At 42.7% G+C, this 20,525-nt stretch overlaps 1 protein-coding gene and 2 pseudogenes across 1 annotated transcript; all 3 read left to right on the forward strand.

Moving 5' to 3' along the window:
• The first annotated feature begins 781 nt into the window (after window positions 1-781).
• BCL2L10 (BCL2 like 10) lies at window positions 782-3,761 on the forward strand. Its single transcript, XM_069597489.1, has 2 exons — window positions 782-1,213; window positions 3,157-3,761. Exons 1-2 carry the CDS (start codon window positions 782-784, stop codon window positions 3,277-3,279), a joined length of 555 nt encoding a protein of 184 aa, XP_069453590.1. The 3' UTR covers window positions 3,280-3,761.
• Window positions 3,762-4,672: 911 nt separating this feature from the next.
• LOC138444226 (T-complex protein 1 subunit delta pseudogene) lies at window positions 4,673-6,115 on the forward strand (annotated as a pseudogene).
• Window positions 6,116-6,154: 39 nt separating this feature from the next.
• On the forward strand, window positions 6,155-6,833 carry LOC138444227 (T-complex protein 1 subunit delta pseudogene; annotated as a pseudogene).
• Window positions 6,834-20,525: the final 13,692 nt, after the last annotated feature.

A 20,525-nucleotide genomic window follows, 5' to 3' on the forward strand; every position in this document is an offset into this window, starting at 1 on the left:
ATGAATGAATGCACGAAAGTAGATAATATTGGTGGTGGGCTGCCGTCTATGGGGTCGCACAGAGTCGGACACGACTGCAAGCGACTTAGCAGCAGCAGCAGTAGCAACATGCAGGAGAATTACCCTGTTTCCTGTCCCGTATGGCCAGATTCCAACACACACCTGGATGCTTCCATCCAATCTGAGAAAATGCTGATAATACTTTCAAGGGAGTCACCAGTGGAGGGCTGTGTGTAGCCTTTGTCAACCTCTCCTAGTATGAAAGAAAGTGTTGGTGGCTCACTCGTGTTCAACTCATGAACTGTAGCCCCCTAGGCTCCTCTGTCCATGGAATCTTCCAGGCAAGAATACTGGAGTGGGTAGCCATTCCCTTCTCCAGGGTACCTTCCCCACCTAGGAATCAAACACTGGTCTCCTGCATTGCAGGCAGATTCTTTACCATCTGAGCCACCAGGGAACCTCTCCTAAAGGAGAGGCAAGTCTAGCCCAGCTGCCCAGACTTTCCCCTCTGGGTTCTTAGTCCCCAAGCCGAAAGCTAAAAACAATAACCCCCACAGAGTCTCACTCTGGCCCTGACTGCTACGTGAATCCATGCACACCACGGGGGCCTCGGCTGTTGGGGCCGGAACAAGTGTAGATGGAATTCCCATCAAAGGCTCCTCTCCAGACCTGGGAAAGCAACTGCCTGGGGGCGGGCTGAGCCGAACCAATGCGATAAGGGGCGGGGCGCCGGCAGGCCCACAAAACAGGCCGGGGTCGGCCCCCCGGTAGAGGCGGAGCCATGGTGGACCCGTTTAGGGAGCGCACGGCCCGGCTGCTGATGGACTACCTGGAGTTCTGCGCCCGGGAGCCCGGCACTCCAGCTCCTGCGCCGTCCACGCCTGAGGCTGCTGTGCTGCGCCACGTGGCCGCCCGTGTCCTGGAAGCAAATCGAAACGTCTTGCCCCTATACCGCCGCTACCGCAGGCACCGCGTCGAGCTGGTGGCCAGGATGGCGCAGAGGCTGCTCGACGAAGACCCTGGCCCCAGCTGGGGCCGCGTGGCCTCACTCGTGACCTTCGCGGGGTCTCTGCTGGAGAGGCAGCCGCAGACGACCCGACGGCAGAAGAGAGACGACGGCAGCGTTAGCAGGGACTGTCGGCTCCTCGTGGCCCTTCTCTGCGCTCAGTTCTGCGAAAGGCACCGCGCCTGGCTGATGGCGAACGGCGGCTGGGTGAGCGCGAAGGACGCGGGGCTGGTGGGCAGCCTGGGATGCGCCCACCCTGCCGGCTAGCAGAGGGACTCCAAGACGCCAGCTCTGTAGAGCATTCGTTTCACCAGGACTGGGAAGTTTGGGGTGAAGTCTGACTTTCTGTACTGGTAGAGTCAGTTGCCGAAACAGGCCTAGCTAGACAGCTCGCATACTAAACCATTCTGAAAAAGCAGCCCTCGACTTGGGTTGGCCCACTCTGGCCCTTCCCTTGACCACCTTCCGGTTTTAGGGTGTGCTCATGTTAGGTCTGGGCTTCCCTGGTGGCTTAGACGGTAAAGCGTCTGCCTGCAATGCGGGAGACCGGGGTTCGGTTCCTGGGTTGGGAAGATTCTCTGGAGAAGGAAATGGCAATCCACTCCAGCACTCTTGCCTGGAAAACCCCATGGACGGAGGAGCCTGATAGGCTACAGTCCATGGGGTCGCAAAGAGTCGGACATGGCTGAGCGAATTCACTTCACGTTAGGTCTGGATGCTTTGTTTAGTTAAGTAGACTCCCAAAGTGATGAAGTCAGCAATGGGGTGACCTGGGCCAGATGGATTCTTTATACAAACTTTTAGCTGCACTTTTCTTTATGGACGCCACAGCTTTGCAGGTCAGAGCACACCAGCCTAAAACATGAGAATGCAAAAGCAGCCCCTGGGCCATCCCCACATTTCTCAGGAAGCGCTAAGGCAGAGGGGTTTGAGGGTGGGGTGTGCACTGCACCGTGTGGTGGCGCTGCGGTGCCTTAACTTCTAATTTACTGCACTTAGCCTTCAATTGCGAGATAGCCTGTCGCCCTGGCTCTCAGCTGTAAGTCATTGATCACTGTGGTCTAGGCTAGAGCAGGAGTTTCACTGCGGCTCCAAAACCAAGCCGATGATCAAGGAGAGTCTGGCCAGCCTGCAGTAAAAGGGTAGAATGCCCTGCTGGGTTCTGAGCGAGACCCCTGCTTCTTTCTTCTCTTCCTTACTGGAGTTGAAGAAATGACCCAAGTTGTAGAAGAAATGCAGCCAAATTATTAAAACCAGCAGTTAATAACATAATCTAAAAAGCAATTGAAACATAATCTAAAAATAATCTAGGGAAGACACTGCACTGTTTGCAGTTTCCTGACAGACGTGTATTGATGAATTGGGTTCCTTTTGTGGAGGAAGGATAGTGTTTGAGTCAGAACCTTGACCTTATACAGTTTAAGGTGTTAGCATTAATGCCATCCTTTTGGTATATGAAGGGATGGGGGCATAGGTCTTCAACTCTCCAGGCCTGTGAATTGTCAGAAACTCACCTGAGCCATTAGTCTTAACAAGGTATTTGGCCCCCAAGGGCCTTCCACACTGAAGAGGAAATTGATGGGGAAGGTGATGTTTTGTTTTTTTTCCCTCAACTTTTGGCTAATCACCATTGAGTAAGGAATAATTTTTTAATATCAAAAAGCAGAAACTCCCCAATTGGGTAAAGAAGACGTGCCCACATCTCTCTCAGCTGCAGTCAAAATGCCACACTCTGGATTTCAGGTCCCTTCCTGCCCATTTTTCTGAACGGAACTACTTGCTTTCTTGTCCTTTCAAGTTAGTAATTTGTCATTTTCCCAGATAGCATCTGTTTTGTGATCAGGAAAAAACAGGATATAGTATTCTACTTTCCTCTTGGGTTTTGAAAGAAGTGAGTGAAAAGATGAGGTTTCCTGCTCTAAGTGACAAAATCACATCCTCTGTGTTCTTCTAGCTCCTGTGTTAGACAATGTCTTACAAACCCTAACTGAAACATTTCCAATTACAAGTAACCTACTGGTCAGGACTTTTTTAAAACTTTTTAAACCCAGGAATTGTCTTAGTGCTTCATCCAGAAGCACTGTGTGTTTAATTGAGTACAGGTTTTGAGTATTATGAAACAATTAATTCTCTTCTCCCTCCCCTTTTAGGATGGATTTTGTCTCTCCTTCAGCCACTCATTGCAACCATCTTGGGAAAGACAGCTGGTCTGGTTTTTCCTCTCATACTGGACAGCAATAATCATAATCTACTTCTGGATAAAATTATCGTGAGTTCTAAAATTCTTAACTCATTTCTACCTGCCTAACTGTGACCAACCAAGCAAATTTGAAATGTGAAAGACCAAATCAGAGTAAACCACCTTCTGAGACATTTTTATCTGCATTCATATAAGGAGTCCTACAGTGTTTCAGCCAGAGTTTTAATTCCTGACAATCCAATATATTGGGACAAAGGCACAAATGGCTCTTTTTAAAATGGGGGACACAGGGGTCTAAAGGCTTATTGCTCCAAAGAATTACAGAAGAAACTGCTTACCATTAACTACGAAATATGGTGCTATTTGCTACATTTGGATAAAAGTGGATATGCGTCTCTCATCTATCCATGATTTCATGTGCTACTGCTGACTGATTTATCCAGGCAGTGTGTCAGGGGTGTAAAATGATACAAGTTCCCTGAGTCACAGTCTGACAAAGAATGTAATAGCAAATCTTTTTAAAGGAATCCTTTCTAAATTCTTCTTGGTTTCTAGAGTTAATGTATTGAAATTTATTAAATTTTATTTTTTTATTTCAATAAATTTTAAAATCTTAAGTTTTAATAAATTTATGCATCTTTTTCAAAAATGTAGTTGGTGTTACTTGGGATTCAGTAAGCCTTTATTCTTAGGAATAACTTGATTGACAGTTTCCTTTTATTGCTGTTTAAATATAGCACAGACAATCATTTTAAACATTTAATCAATACACAAGCACTTAGCAGGTCCTTATCTTTCACCTTCCATTCTGAATTCAGCTCATCAGCTGAAGTTGACAGAGAGAGAAAACTCGAGCCTCTTAGATACTGTACCTGAGGCCTGTGAATCTAGAAGACAAAAGATAGAAAACAGGAGGAAAACATACATATTTTATTTGTTGCTGTTTTTTACAGGGGACTTTATACCTGGTGGCACAGAGGTTAAAGCGTCTGCCTGCCATGTGGGAGACCTGGGTTCAATCCCTGGGTCGGGAAGATCCCCTGGAGAAGGAAATGGCAATCCACTCCAGTATTCTTGCCTGGAGAATCCCATGGACGGAGGAGTTTGGTGGGCTACAGTCCACGGGTCGAAAACAGTCAGACACGACTGAGCGACTTCACTTTCACTTTCACTTTATAGAAAACAAGTGAAAAAGAAACATACTTGGGGTTTGTAGACCATTTTAGCAAAGAATGGTCAAGTGTGGAGATATGACTAAACGAGGGATTCCCATGTGGCTCAGTGGTAGAGAATCTACCTGCCAGTGCAGGAAATGCAGGAGATGATGGTTTAATCCCTGTTTGGGGAAGATCCCCTGGAGTGGAAAATGGCAGCCTGCTCCAGTATTCTCACCTGGAAAATTCCATGGACAGAGGAGCGAGTCCATGGGGTCTCAAAAGAGTCTGACACGACTGAGCCACGCAAGCATGACTGAACAAAGGAAAGGGGTTGGGCTTCCAGGGGTCGTTTCGCACTGGCCAGAAAGTTAGCCAGAACGAAAGTTTGGGTTTTTCTGTAAGATCTTATGAAAAAACCCAAATGCACTTTTTGGCCAACCCAATATATTGTAGGACAGTGACTAGGAAATAAATGGAGGAAGCAAATGGAAGATGAGGATTATTTTAGTAAAATTAATGCAGATTCATCTTGGTATTAACTCCCATTGCCAGTAATAGAAGTGTTCTCCCCTTCCTGGTACAAAAAGGCACCTTTCTCACAGGAAGTTTATGCCCTCCTTTTAGGCAGGAAGAGGGAGAATAGAGAGCCCTTCCTATGTATGCTATTTCTCAGTTTTCTTCAGCTCAAATTAATCAATATGCCAAAAGTGGCATATTTGGGGGTAACATATTCTGATCCCTTTCAGTGGTTAACTGTGAGCATAGTTATCCTGCTGCCCACTGGAATCTGTGTCCATATGTCCTTTTGGAGCCCACATGGACCCAGCTTGTCAGCAGCCAGGGGAAAAATACCTGTGTGGATAAAAAGCCAGCCTAGGTCTGCTTCAGCAGTGTCTCCATAGATGAGGCTGTGCTGATGCTATTAGAACAAGACTTCGACCAAAAAGAATGGATAAAACGGTTCAAGATGGGAGAGGTAATGAGACCATTACAGATGGTGCTACCATTCTGAAACAAGTATGAGTGTCATATCCAGCAGCCAGAATGCTGGTAGAGCTGTGGCTCAAGAGAGCCCGGGACGTGGCACCACGTCAGTGGCCGTTGTTGCTGGCTCACGCTCTCTCTCCGATTGCTGTAACAACTTTTTTTCAGAAATGGATTTATTGTTTCTGAGTCATCCTTGGAGGATTTAGAAAAGGGTATTAAAGTCTGGACATGCCTTGACCTGGGACCAAGTGACAGAGAAAAGTTGTTAAACACTGCAACCACTCCGTTGAACTCAGCCATTGTCTCTCAGTATCAAGTGTAAATGCAGGGAGGAGAGCGACAGACCCACCACAGCTACTGGCATAGATCTTAGAGATGTCAGAATAGCTAAGGAACCTGCTAATGCCCTCGAGGGTGTAATGCCAAGTGAAATAAATCAGACAGACAAATATTGTGTGATCTCTCTTACAGATGGAATCTAAAAAATAATAACCAAGCTTATAGATAGAATAAGTTGGTGGTTGCCAGAGGTAGGGGGTGGAAGGTGAGAGAAATAGGTAAACTGTTGTTTGTTTTTAGTTTAAATAAACTATCATTTTAAAAAAGAGGTGAGGGCGGGGGGCGGGGGTGCGGAAACTTGCTGGGACCGTTCATTGTGAGTTGGTGAAAGGGCTGGTCCTCAACCAAAAGGTGGCCAATTCTGACATAACCAGAACTGCCCAGATGGACCAAGCCCTGAGGGAAGACAGCCTATGTCCTAAGTGAAGCAAATTTTAAAAGTGGATATAAGTCTCTTCTTAAGACATGCTCTTAGTGATCTTGTGTTAAGTTTCCTGATCAAAATGAATATTGCAGTAGGTAAGGCTTTTGAAAGAAACTGGAACCAAGCCACTCGCTCATACTGACCAACTTACTGCTGGACATGCTGGGTTTGGGTGAGTGAGCCGAGGGGATCAGTTTACATGATTCTGGCAAACTGCCCAAGGTTACAGGCTGTATAAGCCTAGGAAAAGGTTCCATTTGTGGTTCCTGGTTCTAACAGATCAGTGCTTGAAGAAGCTGAGCCCTTGATTCATGATGCCCTATGTGTGATTCGTTGTTGAGTGAAGCAGAGAGTTCTTCTTGCAGGAGGGCATGCTCCAGAAATAGTGGGCCCTGTGGTTAACTGGATATGCATGAATATTGAGTGGTATGAGATCCTACTGCGTTTGTGCCTTTACAGATGTTGTGGTGGTAATTTCATCTACGCTAGCTAAAACTGCTGGGCTGAATCCCATTTCTACAGTAACAGAACAAAAAAACAAGCGAAAAACTGGTGTGCCCAAGGAGAAAACTGTAGGCATTAGTGTCCAAAAGGGTGGTATTTCCAGGGTTTTGGAGGAACTGATGGTTCAGCCTTTGTGGCTTCAGTCAGTGTACTGACACTAGCAACTGGAACGTCTGGAGCATCCGGCACATTGATGATGTAGTAAGTGCTCAGTAATCTGGATGATGCTGGCTGGAGTGGACCACTGCCTTGGTGTCCCTTCTTGTTGGTAAGATTGTTTCCTCTTTACATTCCTGGGCTTGGTCTTCCATTTGGCATTTGCTTGAAATTTTCTTGACACAATGAAAATATAACTATTTGGTTATAAAATTTAAAAACTGCAATGTCCCACCAGGCCTTCCTGGCCATTACTTTATTTGCATTTTATAAACAATTGGACCTGCTTTGTTGCCTCATCTTATGAGCCTTTTCTCTTCAGAACATGCAGTTCTGCTTTCTGTTCTGACTTGTTCAGTATGGCAGGATAAGCTGATCTAACTTTCCATTGCCTTGTGTTTTAGGGTGTTTCTCCCTTTATGGGCTATTGGAAACAATATTGCATGGACTTTGTGTATGTGCCTAGCCCTGCATTATTATGTCTACAGAAAAGAATTCTAGAAAAAGATTCTGAGTCACAGTTGATATGTATTAAAATTTAGCTGCTGCCAAACTATGTTTCAAAAGAGTTCTACCAATCCAAACTTACACCAGGTCAGGGAATCCTTAGCTCTTCACACCCTTGCCAGTGTTAAATCATCCTAAGCTTTTGCCTTTGTAGCTTGTGGTATTTGTTGTCTTTAGGAAGGTCATTCTTGTCCCAGGATTACAAAGTATTTTATGTCCTTGATCATTGATCCATTCTGGAATCGTTTTTAATGTAGTATGTAATAGGGAAGAACAAATCTGACTCCATGCTTGATCTGTTCTTTTTACTGTAACATTTGTGCTTTGTTGCCAATGCTTAGTCATGCTGCCTCTGCACCTCTTGTAAAAGGGCATTGCCTATTGTCTGAAATATACAGGATAGCCTATTCTCAGGGCTCTGACTTTTAAGAGTCTATTCATATATAGATTTAAAAGTTGCAAGACAGAGAATAATATGTCTTGTTGGAGGTTTACAGGACCATCTTGACCTGACCTATGTGGGCAGCTGCAAGAACAAAGGATTCCCACACCAAGAAGTTTGCAACAACTAACCTAGTCCCTCCCTCACCTTGCCTTCAAAAGTGCTTTGCTGAAACTCTGAGAAGTTCCAGGCTTGAGGGTAGGAGCCACCTGTCTCCTTGTTCAGTTCAGTCACTCAGTCATGTCTCTTTGGGACCCCATGAATCGCAGCATGCCAGGCCTCCCTGTCCATCACCAACTCCCAGAATTCACTCAGATTCACGCCCATCGAGTCAGTGATGCCATCCAGCCATCTCATCCTCTGTCGTCCCCTTCTCCTCCTGCCCCCAATTCCTCCCAGCATCAGAGTCTTTTCCAATGAGTCAACTCTTCGCATGACGTGGCCAAAGTACTAGAGTTTCAGCTTTAGCATCATTCCTTCCAAAGAAATCGCAGGGCTGATCTCCTTTAGAATGGACTGGTTGGATCTCCTTGCAGTCCAAGACTCTCAAGAGTCTTCTCCAACACCACAGTTCAAAAGCATCAATTCTTCGGCGCTCAGCCTTCTTCACAGTCCAACTCTCACGTCCATACATGACCACAGGAAAAACCATAGCCTTGACAAGATGGACCTTAGTTGGCAAAGTAATGTCTCTGCTTTTGAATATGCTATCTAGGTTGGTCATAACTTTTCTTCCAAGGAGTAAGCGTCTTTTAATTTCATGACTGCAGTCACCATGTGAGGTGATTCTGGAGCCCCCAAAAGTAAAGTCTGACACTGTTTCCACTGTTTCCCCATCTATTTCCCATGAAGTGATGGGACCAGATGCCATGATCTTCGTTTTCTGAATGTTGAGCTTTAGGCCAACTTTTTCACTCTCCACTTTCACTTTCATCAAGAGGCTTTTTAGTTCCTCTTCACTTTCTGCCATAAGGGTGGTGTCATCTGTCTCCTTGTAGAGCTCTGCAATAAATCTTTCTGTGCTTCAAACTCTGTCATTTTGATTTGTTTGGCTTCACTGTGTGTGGGCACATGAACTTGCATTTGGTAGCAGCATGAAGTAGGACGTAGTCCTTCTAAAAGAAGAGTTGGGGTAGTATTTCAGCCTTGTTTATAGATGGTCCAGTTTTTCCTAGCTAATTTGAATGTATTATCTATTTTGTCGACTTATCTTTTTCTTTACTAATAGTACTCTGTCTCAGTTACTTTGTGTTTATGGCATATTTGAACATCTGGTTTTATCATTTAATCTCCTCCACCATTCTTCTTAAAAAAAAAAAATCCTTGGCTATTTTTGTGAATTAAGATAATTCTAAAAACCAGTTAATAAAGAATCCACTAAGACTTTTCTTTAGGATTTTGAATAGAATGGGATTAGATTATAAATCAGTTTGGAAATAAGTAATATGTTTACAATATTACATTTTCCCTTCTAAGAACATGAACTTCTGTTCCATTTATTTAGGTCTTTTACAGTTTTCTTCACATAGGTCCTGTGGTCTTGCCAGATGTATTCCAGCTCTTTGACTTACGTCACCATTAGGAATAGAATCTGGAGAGAATGTTTTGCCTTCCCACAGAGAAGAGGTCACAGAACAGAGGTCAGAGATTGGGGGTGGGATGGAGTGTGGAGAAATAGTTTTGATGACATGACTGAAATCTCATAATTTGAGTGTGCCTGAAGCTACTTGGGGCTTGATAAATTTCCTTTTCGGCTTAAACTGATTTTTTTTAAAACTTTTTATTTCTTTTGGAGTTTACTTGATAAACAATGTTGTATTAATTTCAGGTGTACAGCAAAGTGATTCAGTTAGCATAAATATGTATCTATTCTTCAAATTCTTTTCCCATTTAGTTTGTTAAATATTACTGAGCAGAGTTCCTTATTATTGAGCAGTAGGGCCTTATGTTTATTTATTTTATATATAGTATTATGTGTATGCTAATCACAAACTCCCTAACCATCCTTCCCACCCCCCTACCCCCGACACCCCCACCCATTCCCCTCTGGTAACCAAAAGCTTGTTCTCTAAGACTGTGAATCTGTTTCTGTTTCGTAAATTCATTTGTATCATTTTTTAGATTCCCCATATAAGCAACATTATGTATTTGTCTTTCTCTGTCTGACCTCACTCAGTATGACAATCTGTAGGTCCATCACTGTTGCTGCAAATGGCATTGTTTCATTCTTTAAGATGTTTTAAAATGTGAATCATTCTTAAAGTCTTTATTGAATTTGTTACAATATTGCTTCTGTTTTATGTTTTAGTTTTTTGGCCTCAAGGCGTGTGGGGTCTTAGCTCCCCCACTAGGCATTGAACTTTCACCTCCTGCATTTGAAGGCAAAATCTTAACCGCTGGACCACCAGAGAAGTCACTATTTCATTCTTTCTAATGGCTGAGTAATAGTCCGTTGAATGTATGTGCCACGTAGTCTTTATCCATTCCTCTGTCAGTGGACATTTAGGTTGTTTCCATGTCCTGGCTATTGTAAACAGTGCTGCGGTGAACACTGGGGTGCAGGTATCCTTCCAGATCATGTTTTTCTCCAGATATGTGCCCATGAATGGGATTGCAGAATCAACTGGTTTTTGTTTTTAAGCATAATTTTTAAATATTTATTTTTAATTGAAGGAAAATTGCTTTACAATGTTGTGTTGATTTCTGCCATACAACAGCGTGAATCAGCCATAAGTATACATATATCCCCTCCTTTTCAACCCGCACCCGCCTCCCCGCCCCCCCACCCCCGCACCGCCAACCAGCTCTGCATCCCTCGCCGCTGCTACTGCTGCTACTGCTAAGTCGCTTCAGTTCTGTCTGACTCTGTGCGACCCCATAGACGGCAGCCCACCAGGTTCCCCCGTCCCTGGGATTCTCCAGGCAAGAACACTGGAGTGGGTTGCCATTTCCAATGCAGGAAAGTGAAAAGCGAAAGTGAAGTCGCTCAGTCGTGTCCGACTTCGCGACCCCGTGGACTGCAGCCTACCAGACTCCTCCATCCATGGGATTTTCCAGGCAAGAGTACTGGAGTGGGTTTCTGTTGCCTTCTCCATCCCACGCTGCTAGGTCGCCACAAAGCACTGGGCTGAGCTCCCTGCGTTGTACAGCAGCTTCCCACTAGCTAGCTATCTTACACACAGTAATATATACATTTCAGTACTGCTCACTCAGTCTGTCCCACCCTCCCCTTAGCCTGCAGTGTTCACAAGTCCATTCTCTACATCTGCTTCCTATTCCCGGCTTGCAAATAGGCTCATCAGTACCATTTTTCTAGATTCCATATATATGCGTTAATATACGGTGTTTTTCTTTTTCTGACTGACTTCACTGTATATAATACCCTCTAGGTTCATCCACTTCAGATTAACTGACTCAAGATTGATTTCTTTTCATGGCTGAGTAATAGTCCGTTGTATATATGTACCACAACTTCATTATGCGTTTTCCTGTTGATGGACATCTAGATTGCTTCCATGTCCTGGCTATCGTAAACAGGCCTGCAGTGAACACTGGGGTACATGTGCCTTTTTGAATTATGGTTTTCTCAGGCTTCCCTGGTGGCTCAGACAGTAAGGCATCTGCCTGCAATGTGGGAGACCTGGGTTCAATCCCTGGGTTGGGAAGATCCCCTGGAGAAGGAAATAGCAACCCATTCCAGTACTCTTGTCTGGAGAATCCCATGGACAGAGGAACAGTGGGCTACAGTCCATGGGGTCACAAAGAGTCAGACATGACTGAGCAGCTTTTCTTTCTTCTTTGTTTCTCAGGGTACATGCCCATTAGTGGGATTACTAGGTCATATTGTAGTTTTATTCCTGTTTTTTAAAGGATGCTCCGTAATGTCCCCCAGAGTGGCTATACCAGTTTACACTCCTACCAACAGCATAAGAGACTTCCCTTCTCTCCTCACCCACTCTAGCATTTATTGTTTGTTGATTTTTTTCATGATGGCCATTCTGATGGGTATGAGGTGATATCGCTATAGTTTTGATTTGCATTTCTCTAATAATTAATGATGTTGTGCACCTTTTCATGTGCCTCTTGGCGATTTATATGTCTTATTTGGAAAAATGTCTGTGTGGGTCTTCTACTCATTTTTTGATTGAGTTGTTTGTTTTTATATTAAGCCACATGGCCTGGGTGTAAATTTTTGAAACTAATCCCTTGTCAGTCATATTGTTAATAAATATTTTCTCCCATTCTGTGGATTATCTTTTTGTTTTGTTTATGGTTTCCTTTGCTATACAGAAGTGTTTGAGTTTAATTAGGTCCCATTGTTTATTTTCATTTTTATTTCCATAAGTCTGGGAGAGGGATTGAAAAAGATAATGCTGTAATTTATGACAGAGAGTGTTCTGCCTATGTTTTCCTCTAAGAGTTTTATAGTGCCTGGTCTTACAGTTAGGTCTTTAATCCATTTTGAGCTTATTTTTATGTATGGTGGGTAAAGAGTTTTCTAATTTCATTTTTTACATGTAGCTGTCCAGGTTTTCCAGTGCCATTTATTGAAAAGACTGTCCTTCCTGCACTGTATAGTCTTGCCTCCTTTCAATTCATCCGGTTAGTCATGTCCAACTCTTTGTAACCCTGTGGACTGCAGCATGCCATGCTTTCCTGTCCATTACAACTCCCGGAGCTTGCTCAAATTTGCGTCCCTTGAGTCAGTGATGCCATCCAACCATCTCATCCTCTGTCCTCCCCTTCTCCTCCTGCCTTCAATCCTTCCCAGCTTCAGGGTCTTTTCAAATGAGTCAGCCCTTCGCATCAAGTGGCCAAAGTATTGGAGCTTCAGATTCAGCATCAGTTCTTCCAATGAACATTCAGGACTGATTTCCTTTAGGATTGACTGGTTTGATCTCCTTGCAGTCCCAGGAAGAGTCTTCTTCAACACCACAGTTCAAAAGCAACAATTATTTGGTGCTCAATTTTCTTTATGGTCCAACTCTCACATCCATCCATGACTACTGGAAAAACCATAGCCTTGACTAGACGGACCTTTGTAGACAAAGTAATGTCTCTGCTTTTCTATATGCTGTCTAGGTTGGGCGTAGCTTTCCTTCCAAGGAGCAAGCATCTTTTAATTTCATGGCTGCAGTCACCATCTGCTGTGATTTGGAGCCCAAGAAAATAAAGTATGTCACTGTTTCCATTGCTTCCCCATCTATTTGCTGTGAAATGATGGGACTGGATGCCATGATCTTAGTTTTTTGAATGTTAAGTTTTAAGCCAACTTTTTCACTCTCCTCTTTCACTTTCATCAAGAGGCTCTTTAGTTCTTCTTTACTTTCTGTCATAAGGGTCGAGTCATCTGCATATCTGAGGTTATTGATATTTCTCCTTACAATCTTGATTCCAGCTTGTGGTTCATCCAGCCTGGCATTTCACATGATATACTATGCATATAAGTTAAATAAAGCAGGGTGACAGTACATGGCCTTGACGTACTCCTTTCCCAATTTGGAACCAGTCTGTTGTTCCATGTCCAGTTCTAACTGTTGCTTCTTGACCTTGCCTCCGTTATCATAGATTGATTGACCATAGCTGTTTGGGTTTATTTCTGGGATCTCTGCCCTGTTCCATTTATTTATATTTTCTATTTTTGTGCCGGTAACATACTGGATTTTTTGGTTTTAACTTTTTACTTTGTATTGGTGTATAGCTGATGAACAATGTTGTGAGGCAAAGGGACTCAGCCATACATATACATGTATCCATTCTCCCCCAAACTCCCTTCCCATCTCAGCTGCCACCTATCATTGACCAGAGTTCCTTGTGCTAAAGAGTAGGACCCTGTTGGTTATCCATTTTAAATACAGCAGTAGGAGACACAGGAGGTGCAGGTTTGATACCTGGGTTGGGAAGATCCTTTGGAGGAAGGCATGGCAGCCTACTCCAGTACTCTTGCCTGGAGAATCCCCATGGACAGAGGAGCTTGGTGGGTTACAGTTCATAGAGTCACAAAGGGTCAGACACAGTTGAAGTAACTGGACACGCATGCATGTTCATGTCAATCCCCAAATTCCTACCTCTTCCCCCATTCTTCCCCCTGGCAACCATCAGTTTGTTCTCTTAGTCCGTGAGTCTGTTTCTGTTTTGTAAATAAGTTTATTTGTATCATTTCTTTTTCTGTTTGGTAAATAAGTTCGTTCTATCATAAGGCATGTCATACAATATTAATCCTTCTCTGTCTGACTTCATTCAATATGACAATCTCTAGGTCCATCCATGTTGCTATAAATGGCACTATTTCATTCTTTTTAATGGCTGAGTAATATTCTAGTGTATACGTGTATCAAGTCTTCTTTATCCATTCCCCTGTTGATTGGCATTTATGTTGCTTCCCTGTCCTGGCTGTTTTAAATAGTGCTGCGTTGAACATTGGTGTGAATGTATCTTTTTGAATTAAAATGCCCATGAGTGGGATTGCTGGATCATATGGTAGTTCTATTTTTAGTTTTTTAAGGAACCTGAATACTGCTCTCCATAGTGGCTGTATCAATTTACATTCCCACCAACAGTGCAGGAGTATTTCCTGTCCTCCACACCCTCTCCATCATTTATTGGTTATAGACTTTTTTTTTTTACTGTGTTTAATTGGAGGATAGCTGCTTTACTGTGTTGTATTGCTTTTTGCTGTAGAGCAACGTGAATCAGCTATAAGTATACATCTGTTCCCTCCCTCTGGAACCTGCCTCCCACCCCCACCATACCACCCATAAGATCATCACAGAGCACTGAGCTGGGTTGCCTCTGCTATACAGCTGCTTCCTGCTAGCTGTTTCTTTTACGCATGGTAGTGTATATATGTGAGTGCACTATCTCAATTCATCCCACCCATTGCTTCCCCCGCTGTTTCGGCTTGTCCTCTGCATCTCTATTCCTGCTCTGCAAATAGGTTCATCACTGCCATTTTTCTGGATTCTGTATATATGCATTAATATGTGATACTTACTTATCTCTTCTTGACTTGACAGATCTAGGTTCACCCACCTCACTAGTACTGACTCAATTTCATTCCTTTTTATGACTGAGTAATATTCCATTGTAATTACTCCATGCATCTGTCGATGGGCATCTGGATTGCTTCCATGTCCTGCCTATTGGAAATAGTGCGGCTTTGAACACTGGGGTACTGTGTCTTTGTCAGTTACAGGTTTTCTCTGCATATAAGCCTAGTGGTGGGATTACTGGGTCATGTGGTAGTTTTATTCCTAATTGTTCAAGGAATCTCAACGCTCTTCTCCGTAGTGGCTCTATCAGTATACATTGTCAACAACAGGGTAGGAGGGTTCCCTTCTCACCACACCCTCTCCAGTATTTATTGTTTGTAGATATTTTTATGATGTCCATTCTGATTGGTGTGAGGTGATACATCATTGTAGTTTTGACTTGTATTTCTCTAAAATTGCCTCAGCATAAAGAACCCACTGCAGTGCAGGAGACGTCAGCTGGATCCCTAGGTCAAGAAGATCCCCTCAAGTAGGCAATGGCGACCCATTCCAGTATTCCTGCCTTGAAAATTCCATGGACTGAGGAGCCCAGCAGGCTACAGTCCATGGGGTCCCAAAGAGTTGGACACGGCTGAGTGACTGTGCACACACAGTACACATAGTCCCTTCCTTCCTGCAGCCAATCACGGGGGGGGGGGGGGGGGAGGTCAGATTATCTCCCTGTGAGCCGAACAAAGTTACTTTAGTCCAGCAGTCAGGCAGAGGAGCTGGGTTTTCTGAGGTGGGGCCTTATGTAGGATTATAATAACAGCAGGAAAAGCAAGGCAAACAGCTCCAAGATGGAATCAGAATTGCTTCTTCTCTGTCATATTCATACGGTGCATCCTTTTCCTTCCTTTTACTTTTAGTCTGTGGGTATCATATTAAAATAATTTTTGTAGGCAGCACACATTTAGGTCATGCTTTTTCCTCCAGTCTGCTTCTGCCTCAGAGTTGAGGTACTGAAACGTGGGACTGGAAAACTATGGCCTGGTAGACTTTCTGATTTTGTAAAAAGCATTTAATTGGAACATAACCACATCCATTTCTTAATATATTGACTATGGCTGCTTTTGTGCTACAACAGCAGAGTTAACATACTTGCGACGGAGACTTTATAACTTGGCAAAGGTCAACTATTTTCCATCCAGCCCTTTGAGAAAAGTTTTCATGATTTTGTTTTACACTTTTACATCTAATGTAATTATCCATATGGTTGGTTTACTGTCTGGCTATTGTCTCATCCATCCTTTGCTCCCTTTTTTCTCTATTGCTGCTGTCCTTTGGACTAGTGAAAACTTTTTCTTAAATTTCACCTTATTTCCCCTCTTGGCTTAGTAGCTGTAACTTTATTTTGTGTTATTTTACTTCAGTTTATACTGTGTATTCTTATCACAGCCTGTCTTCAAGCAATATACCATTTTATACACTAAGAACTTTGACAGTGTACCTTCATTCTCCTGCCCTGGCATTTTTTATGTTGTTATCATGTATTTCACCAGTATGAATTATAAAACCAGAAACTTTTTTTCACTATTTATTAAAGCCATCAACTGTCTGTTAAAGGGAGGTATATGGTGAGGTAAATGTCTCTGTATAATTTCCCGATATACTTACCACTACTGTTGGGCTTCACTCTCTGCTGTAGATCCAGACCTCCGTGCGGTACCATTTTGTTTTGACCTGAAGGACTGACTTCCTTTACATTATTTTGACTTTTCTCATACATGGTTCTGCTGGTGACAGATTCTTTGATGTTATGTATATTCCAGTCTTTATTTCAGGTTTAAAGGAGCAGGCAATCACATCTTTGTTGGTCAGATCTGGATTTTCCCCCCCATTTTATTGAGATATAATTGGAATACATTATCAGTCTAAGTGTACAACATAGTGATTTTCTATGTAGTAATTTATATTTAATATATAATGTAAAATGTTTTCACAGTAAATTTAGTTGACATTCATAACCTCACATAGTTAACAAATTTTTTCCTTACAGACCTACTCTCTTAGCACCTTCCAAATCAGCAATGCAGTGTTATCAGCTTTACTCAGCAAGGTGTACGTTACATCTGCCGGACTTATTGTCTAACTGGAAGTTTGTACTTTTTCACCACCGTCTTCTACTTCCCTCACCACCAGTCACCTCTTCTGGCCACCACCAATCAGTTCTCTGTATCTGTGAGTTTGGGGGGTTTATTTTATTTTTTATTAATTTCTAATGCAGTATAGTTCCTTTACAATGTTTTCGTTTTTGTTATACAGAAAATATCATGTATATGTTTACATATGTCCCCTGTTGTTTGGATTAGCTTCCCATTTAGGTCACCATGGAACATTGACTGGAGTTCCCTGAGCGGTTCACTAGGTTCTCATTATTTGTTTTATGCATAGTATCAATAGTATATATATGTCAATCCAAATCGCCCAGTTCACCCCACCCAAACACCGCCCACCTTGGTGTCCATAGATTTATTCTCTGTGTTCATCTGTGTGCAAATAGGATCGTCTGTACCCTTTTCCTAGCTTCCACACATGTGTGTGTATATATATTTGTTTTTCTGTGTCTGACATCCTGAACTCCGTATGACAGTCTCTAGGTCCATCCTTGGCGCTGCAGATGACTCAGTTTCTGTCCTTTTTCTGAGTAACATTCCCCTGTGCATATGTACCATGCCTTCTTTATCCATTTCTCTGTCCATGGACAGTTATGTTGCTCCCCTCTCTGGGGTATTGTAAATAGTGCTTCGGTGAACAATGGTGTGGATGTACCTTTTGAATTACGATTTTCATTGTGTATATGTCCAGGAGTGGGATGTCAGGGTCATATGGTAGTTCTATTTTTAGTATTTTAAGGAACCTCCCTATTCTTCATAGTGGCTGTATCAGTTTACATTCCCATGAACAGTGTAGGAACATTCCCCTTCCTTCTGCAGCATTTATTGGTTGTAGATGGGCTTTTTTTACCTTTTAATTGGATAGTGGCTTTACAATGTTGTATTGGTTTCTGCTGTACAACAACGTGACTCAGCTGTAAGTATACACATATTCTCTCCCTCTTGAGCCTCCCTTCACCCCCTCAGCATCCCACCCATAAGATCACCACAGACCACTGAGCTGAGTTGCCCTGCTGTACAGCTGCTTCCTGGTACCTAGCTCTCTTACACAAGGTGGTGGATACATGTCAGCACTATGTTCATCCATCCCAGCCTCTCCTTCAACCACTGTGTCCACAAGTCCGTTTCTACATCTGCATCTCTATTCTGCCCTGCAAATATGTTCATCAGTATCATGTTTCTAGATTCCATTTATATGCATTAATATATGATACTTGTTTATCTCTTTCTGACATACTTCAATCTGTATGACAGACTTTAGGTACATTCACATCACTACAACTGACTCAATTTCATTCCTTTTTATGACCGAGTAGTATTACTCTGTGTGTGTGTGTGTGTGTGTGTGTGTGTGTGTGTATCACAACTTCTTTATCCATGCATCTGTCGATGGACATCTAGGTTCCTTCCATGTTCTGGCTATTGGAAATAGTACTGCTGTGAACATTGGGGTACATGTGTCTTTTCAGTTATGTGTCTTTTTCTCTTCATATATGCCCAGTAGTGGGATTACTGGGTCTTATGGTAGATTTATTCCTAGTTTTCTAAGGAATCTCCCTACTCTGCTCCATAATGGCTATGTTAATATATATTGTCACCAAGAGAGTAGGAGGGTTCCCTTTTCTCCACATCAGCTCCGGCATTTATTGTTTGTAAATGTTTTTATGATGGCCATTCTGATTGGTGTTAGGTGTGATACCTCATTGTATCACTGATTTGTATTTCTCTAATAATTGGACTTCTTGATGACTCAGTGGTAAAGAATCCACTGCAGTGCAGGAGATGCAGGTTGGATCCTTGGGTCAGGAAGATCTTCTCAGTTAGGAAATGGCAACCAATGAAGTATTCTTGTCTGGAAAATTCCATGAACAGACGAGCCTAGCAGGCTCCTGTCCACAGGGTCCCAAAGAGCTGGACACGATTGAGAGAATGTGCACACAGAGCACAAACTATCTCATCCTTCCTGCAGCCAATCACAGGCGAGGATGGTCAGATTATCTCCCTGTGAGCTGAAGAAAGGCACTTTAGCTCAACAGTCAGGCAGAGCAGCTGGGTTTACTGAGGCAGGGATTTATAGCAATGGCACCCAACTCCAGTACTCTTGCCTGGAAAATCCCATGGATGGAGGGGCCTGGTAGGCTGCAGTCCATGGGGTCGCTAAGAGTCGGAGATGACTGAGCGACTTCACTTTCACTTTTCACTTTCATGCATTGGAGAAGGAAATGGCAACCCACTCCAGTGTTCTTGCCTGGAGAATCCCAGGGACAGCAGAGCCTGGTGGGCTGCCATCTATAGGGTCACACAGAGTCAGACACAACTGAAGCGACTTAGCAGCAGCAGCATAACAGCAATGAAAAGCAAGTCAAATAAACCGTTCCAATTTGGAGTCACAGTTGCTTCTTCTCTGCCATATTTGCATAGTATATTTTTTTCCATCCTTTTACTTCTAATCTGTGAAAGTTTCTCAGTTGTGTCTGACTCTTTGCAACCCCATGGACTGTAGCCCACCGGGCTCCTCTTTCCATGGAATTCTCCATGCAAGAATACTGGAATGGGCAGCCGTTCCTTTCTCCAGGGGATCTTTCCAACTGAGGGATCAAACCCAGATCTTCCACACTGCAGCAGATGCTTTACTGTCTGAGCCACCAGAGAAGCCCTTTAATCTGTAGATATCATATTAAAATATTTTTTATAGGCAGCATATTTTTGGTCATGAATTTGTCCCCCAGTCTACTTCTGCCTTTGAAATGAGGTACATAAACAAAGGACTAATAAACTATGGCCTTATTTGTTGTAAATAATATTTTATTAGAACAGAGCCACATCCATTTGTTTGTGTATCGTATGTGGCTGCTTTTGTGCTACAACAGCAGAGTTAACCTAGTTGCAACAGAAACTTTGTAACTTGCAAAGGTCAGCTATTTACTATCTGGCCCTTTAATGTTTGCTGATCTTTTGTTTACACCTTTATATCTGTTGTAATCCTTCATATGGTTGATTTAAATCTACTCTTTTGCTATTGTCTCATCTGTCCCTTGTTCCCTTTTCTCTTTTGCTGTATCTTTGGAATAGTGAAAGTTTTGTTTGTTTGTTTAATAATTTCACCTTACTTCCTTTCTTGGCTTAGTAATCATAACTTATTTTTGTGTTGTTTAACTTCAGTTTATACTGTGTGTCTTTATCACAGTCTACATTCAAGCATTATACCTTTTATACACAGTGTAAAAACTTGGACAATTCACTTTCATTCTCATCTCCTGGTCTTTTAGCTATTGTTGTCATGTATTGTATTTTACCAGTATATATATTATAAAACCAGAAATTTTTTATTACTTTTGCTTCAGTTGTCTTTTAAAGAGATGTATAGTGAGGTAAATGTCTTCTATATCATTTCCCATATACTTAGTACTGATGGTGCTCTTCAAGCTTCTCTGTAGATCCAGACCTTCATCTGGTACCATTTTCTTTTGACTTGAAGGACTTCCTTTACATTCCTTTCACATTTCTTGTATATGGTTCCTCTGGTGACAAATCTTTTAATGTTATGCATATTTGAGTCTTTATTTCATGTTTAGGTGAAACAGGCAATCACGTGTTTGTTGGTTAGATTTAGATTTTTTTCCTCCAGTTTTCAGTTCAGTTCAGTCACTCAGTC

The sequence above is a fragment of the Ovis canadensis genome, chromosome 7 (assembly GCF_042477335.2).
Source record: "Ovis canadensis isolate MfBH-ARS-UI-01 breed Bighorn chromosome 7, ARS-UI_OviCan_v2, whole genome shotgun sequence".
NCBI classification, from domain to species: Eukaryota; Metazoa; Chordata; class Mammalia; order Artiodactyla; family Bovidae; genus Ovis; species Ovis canadensis.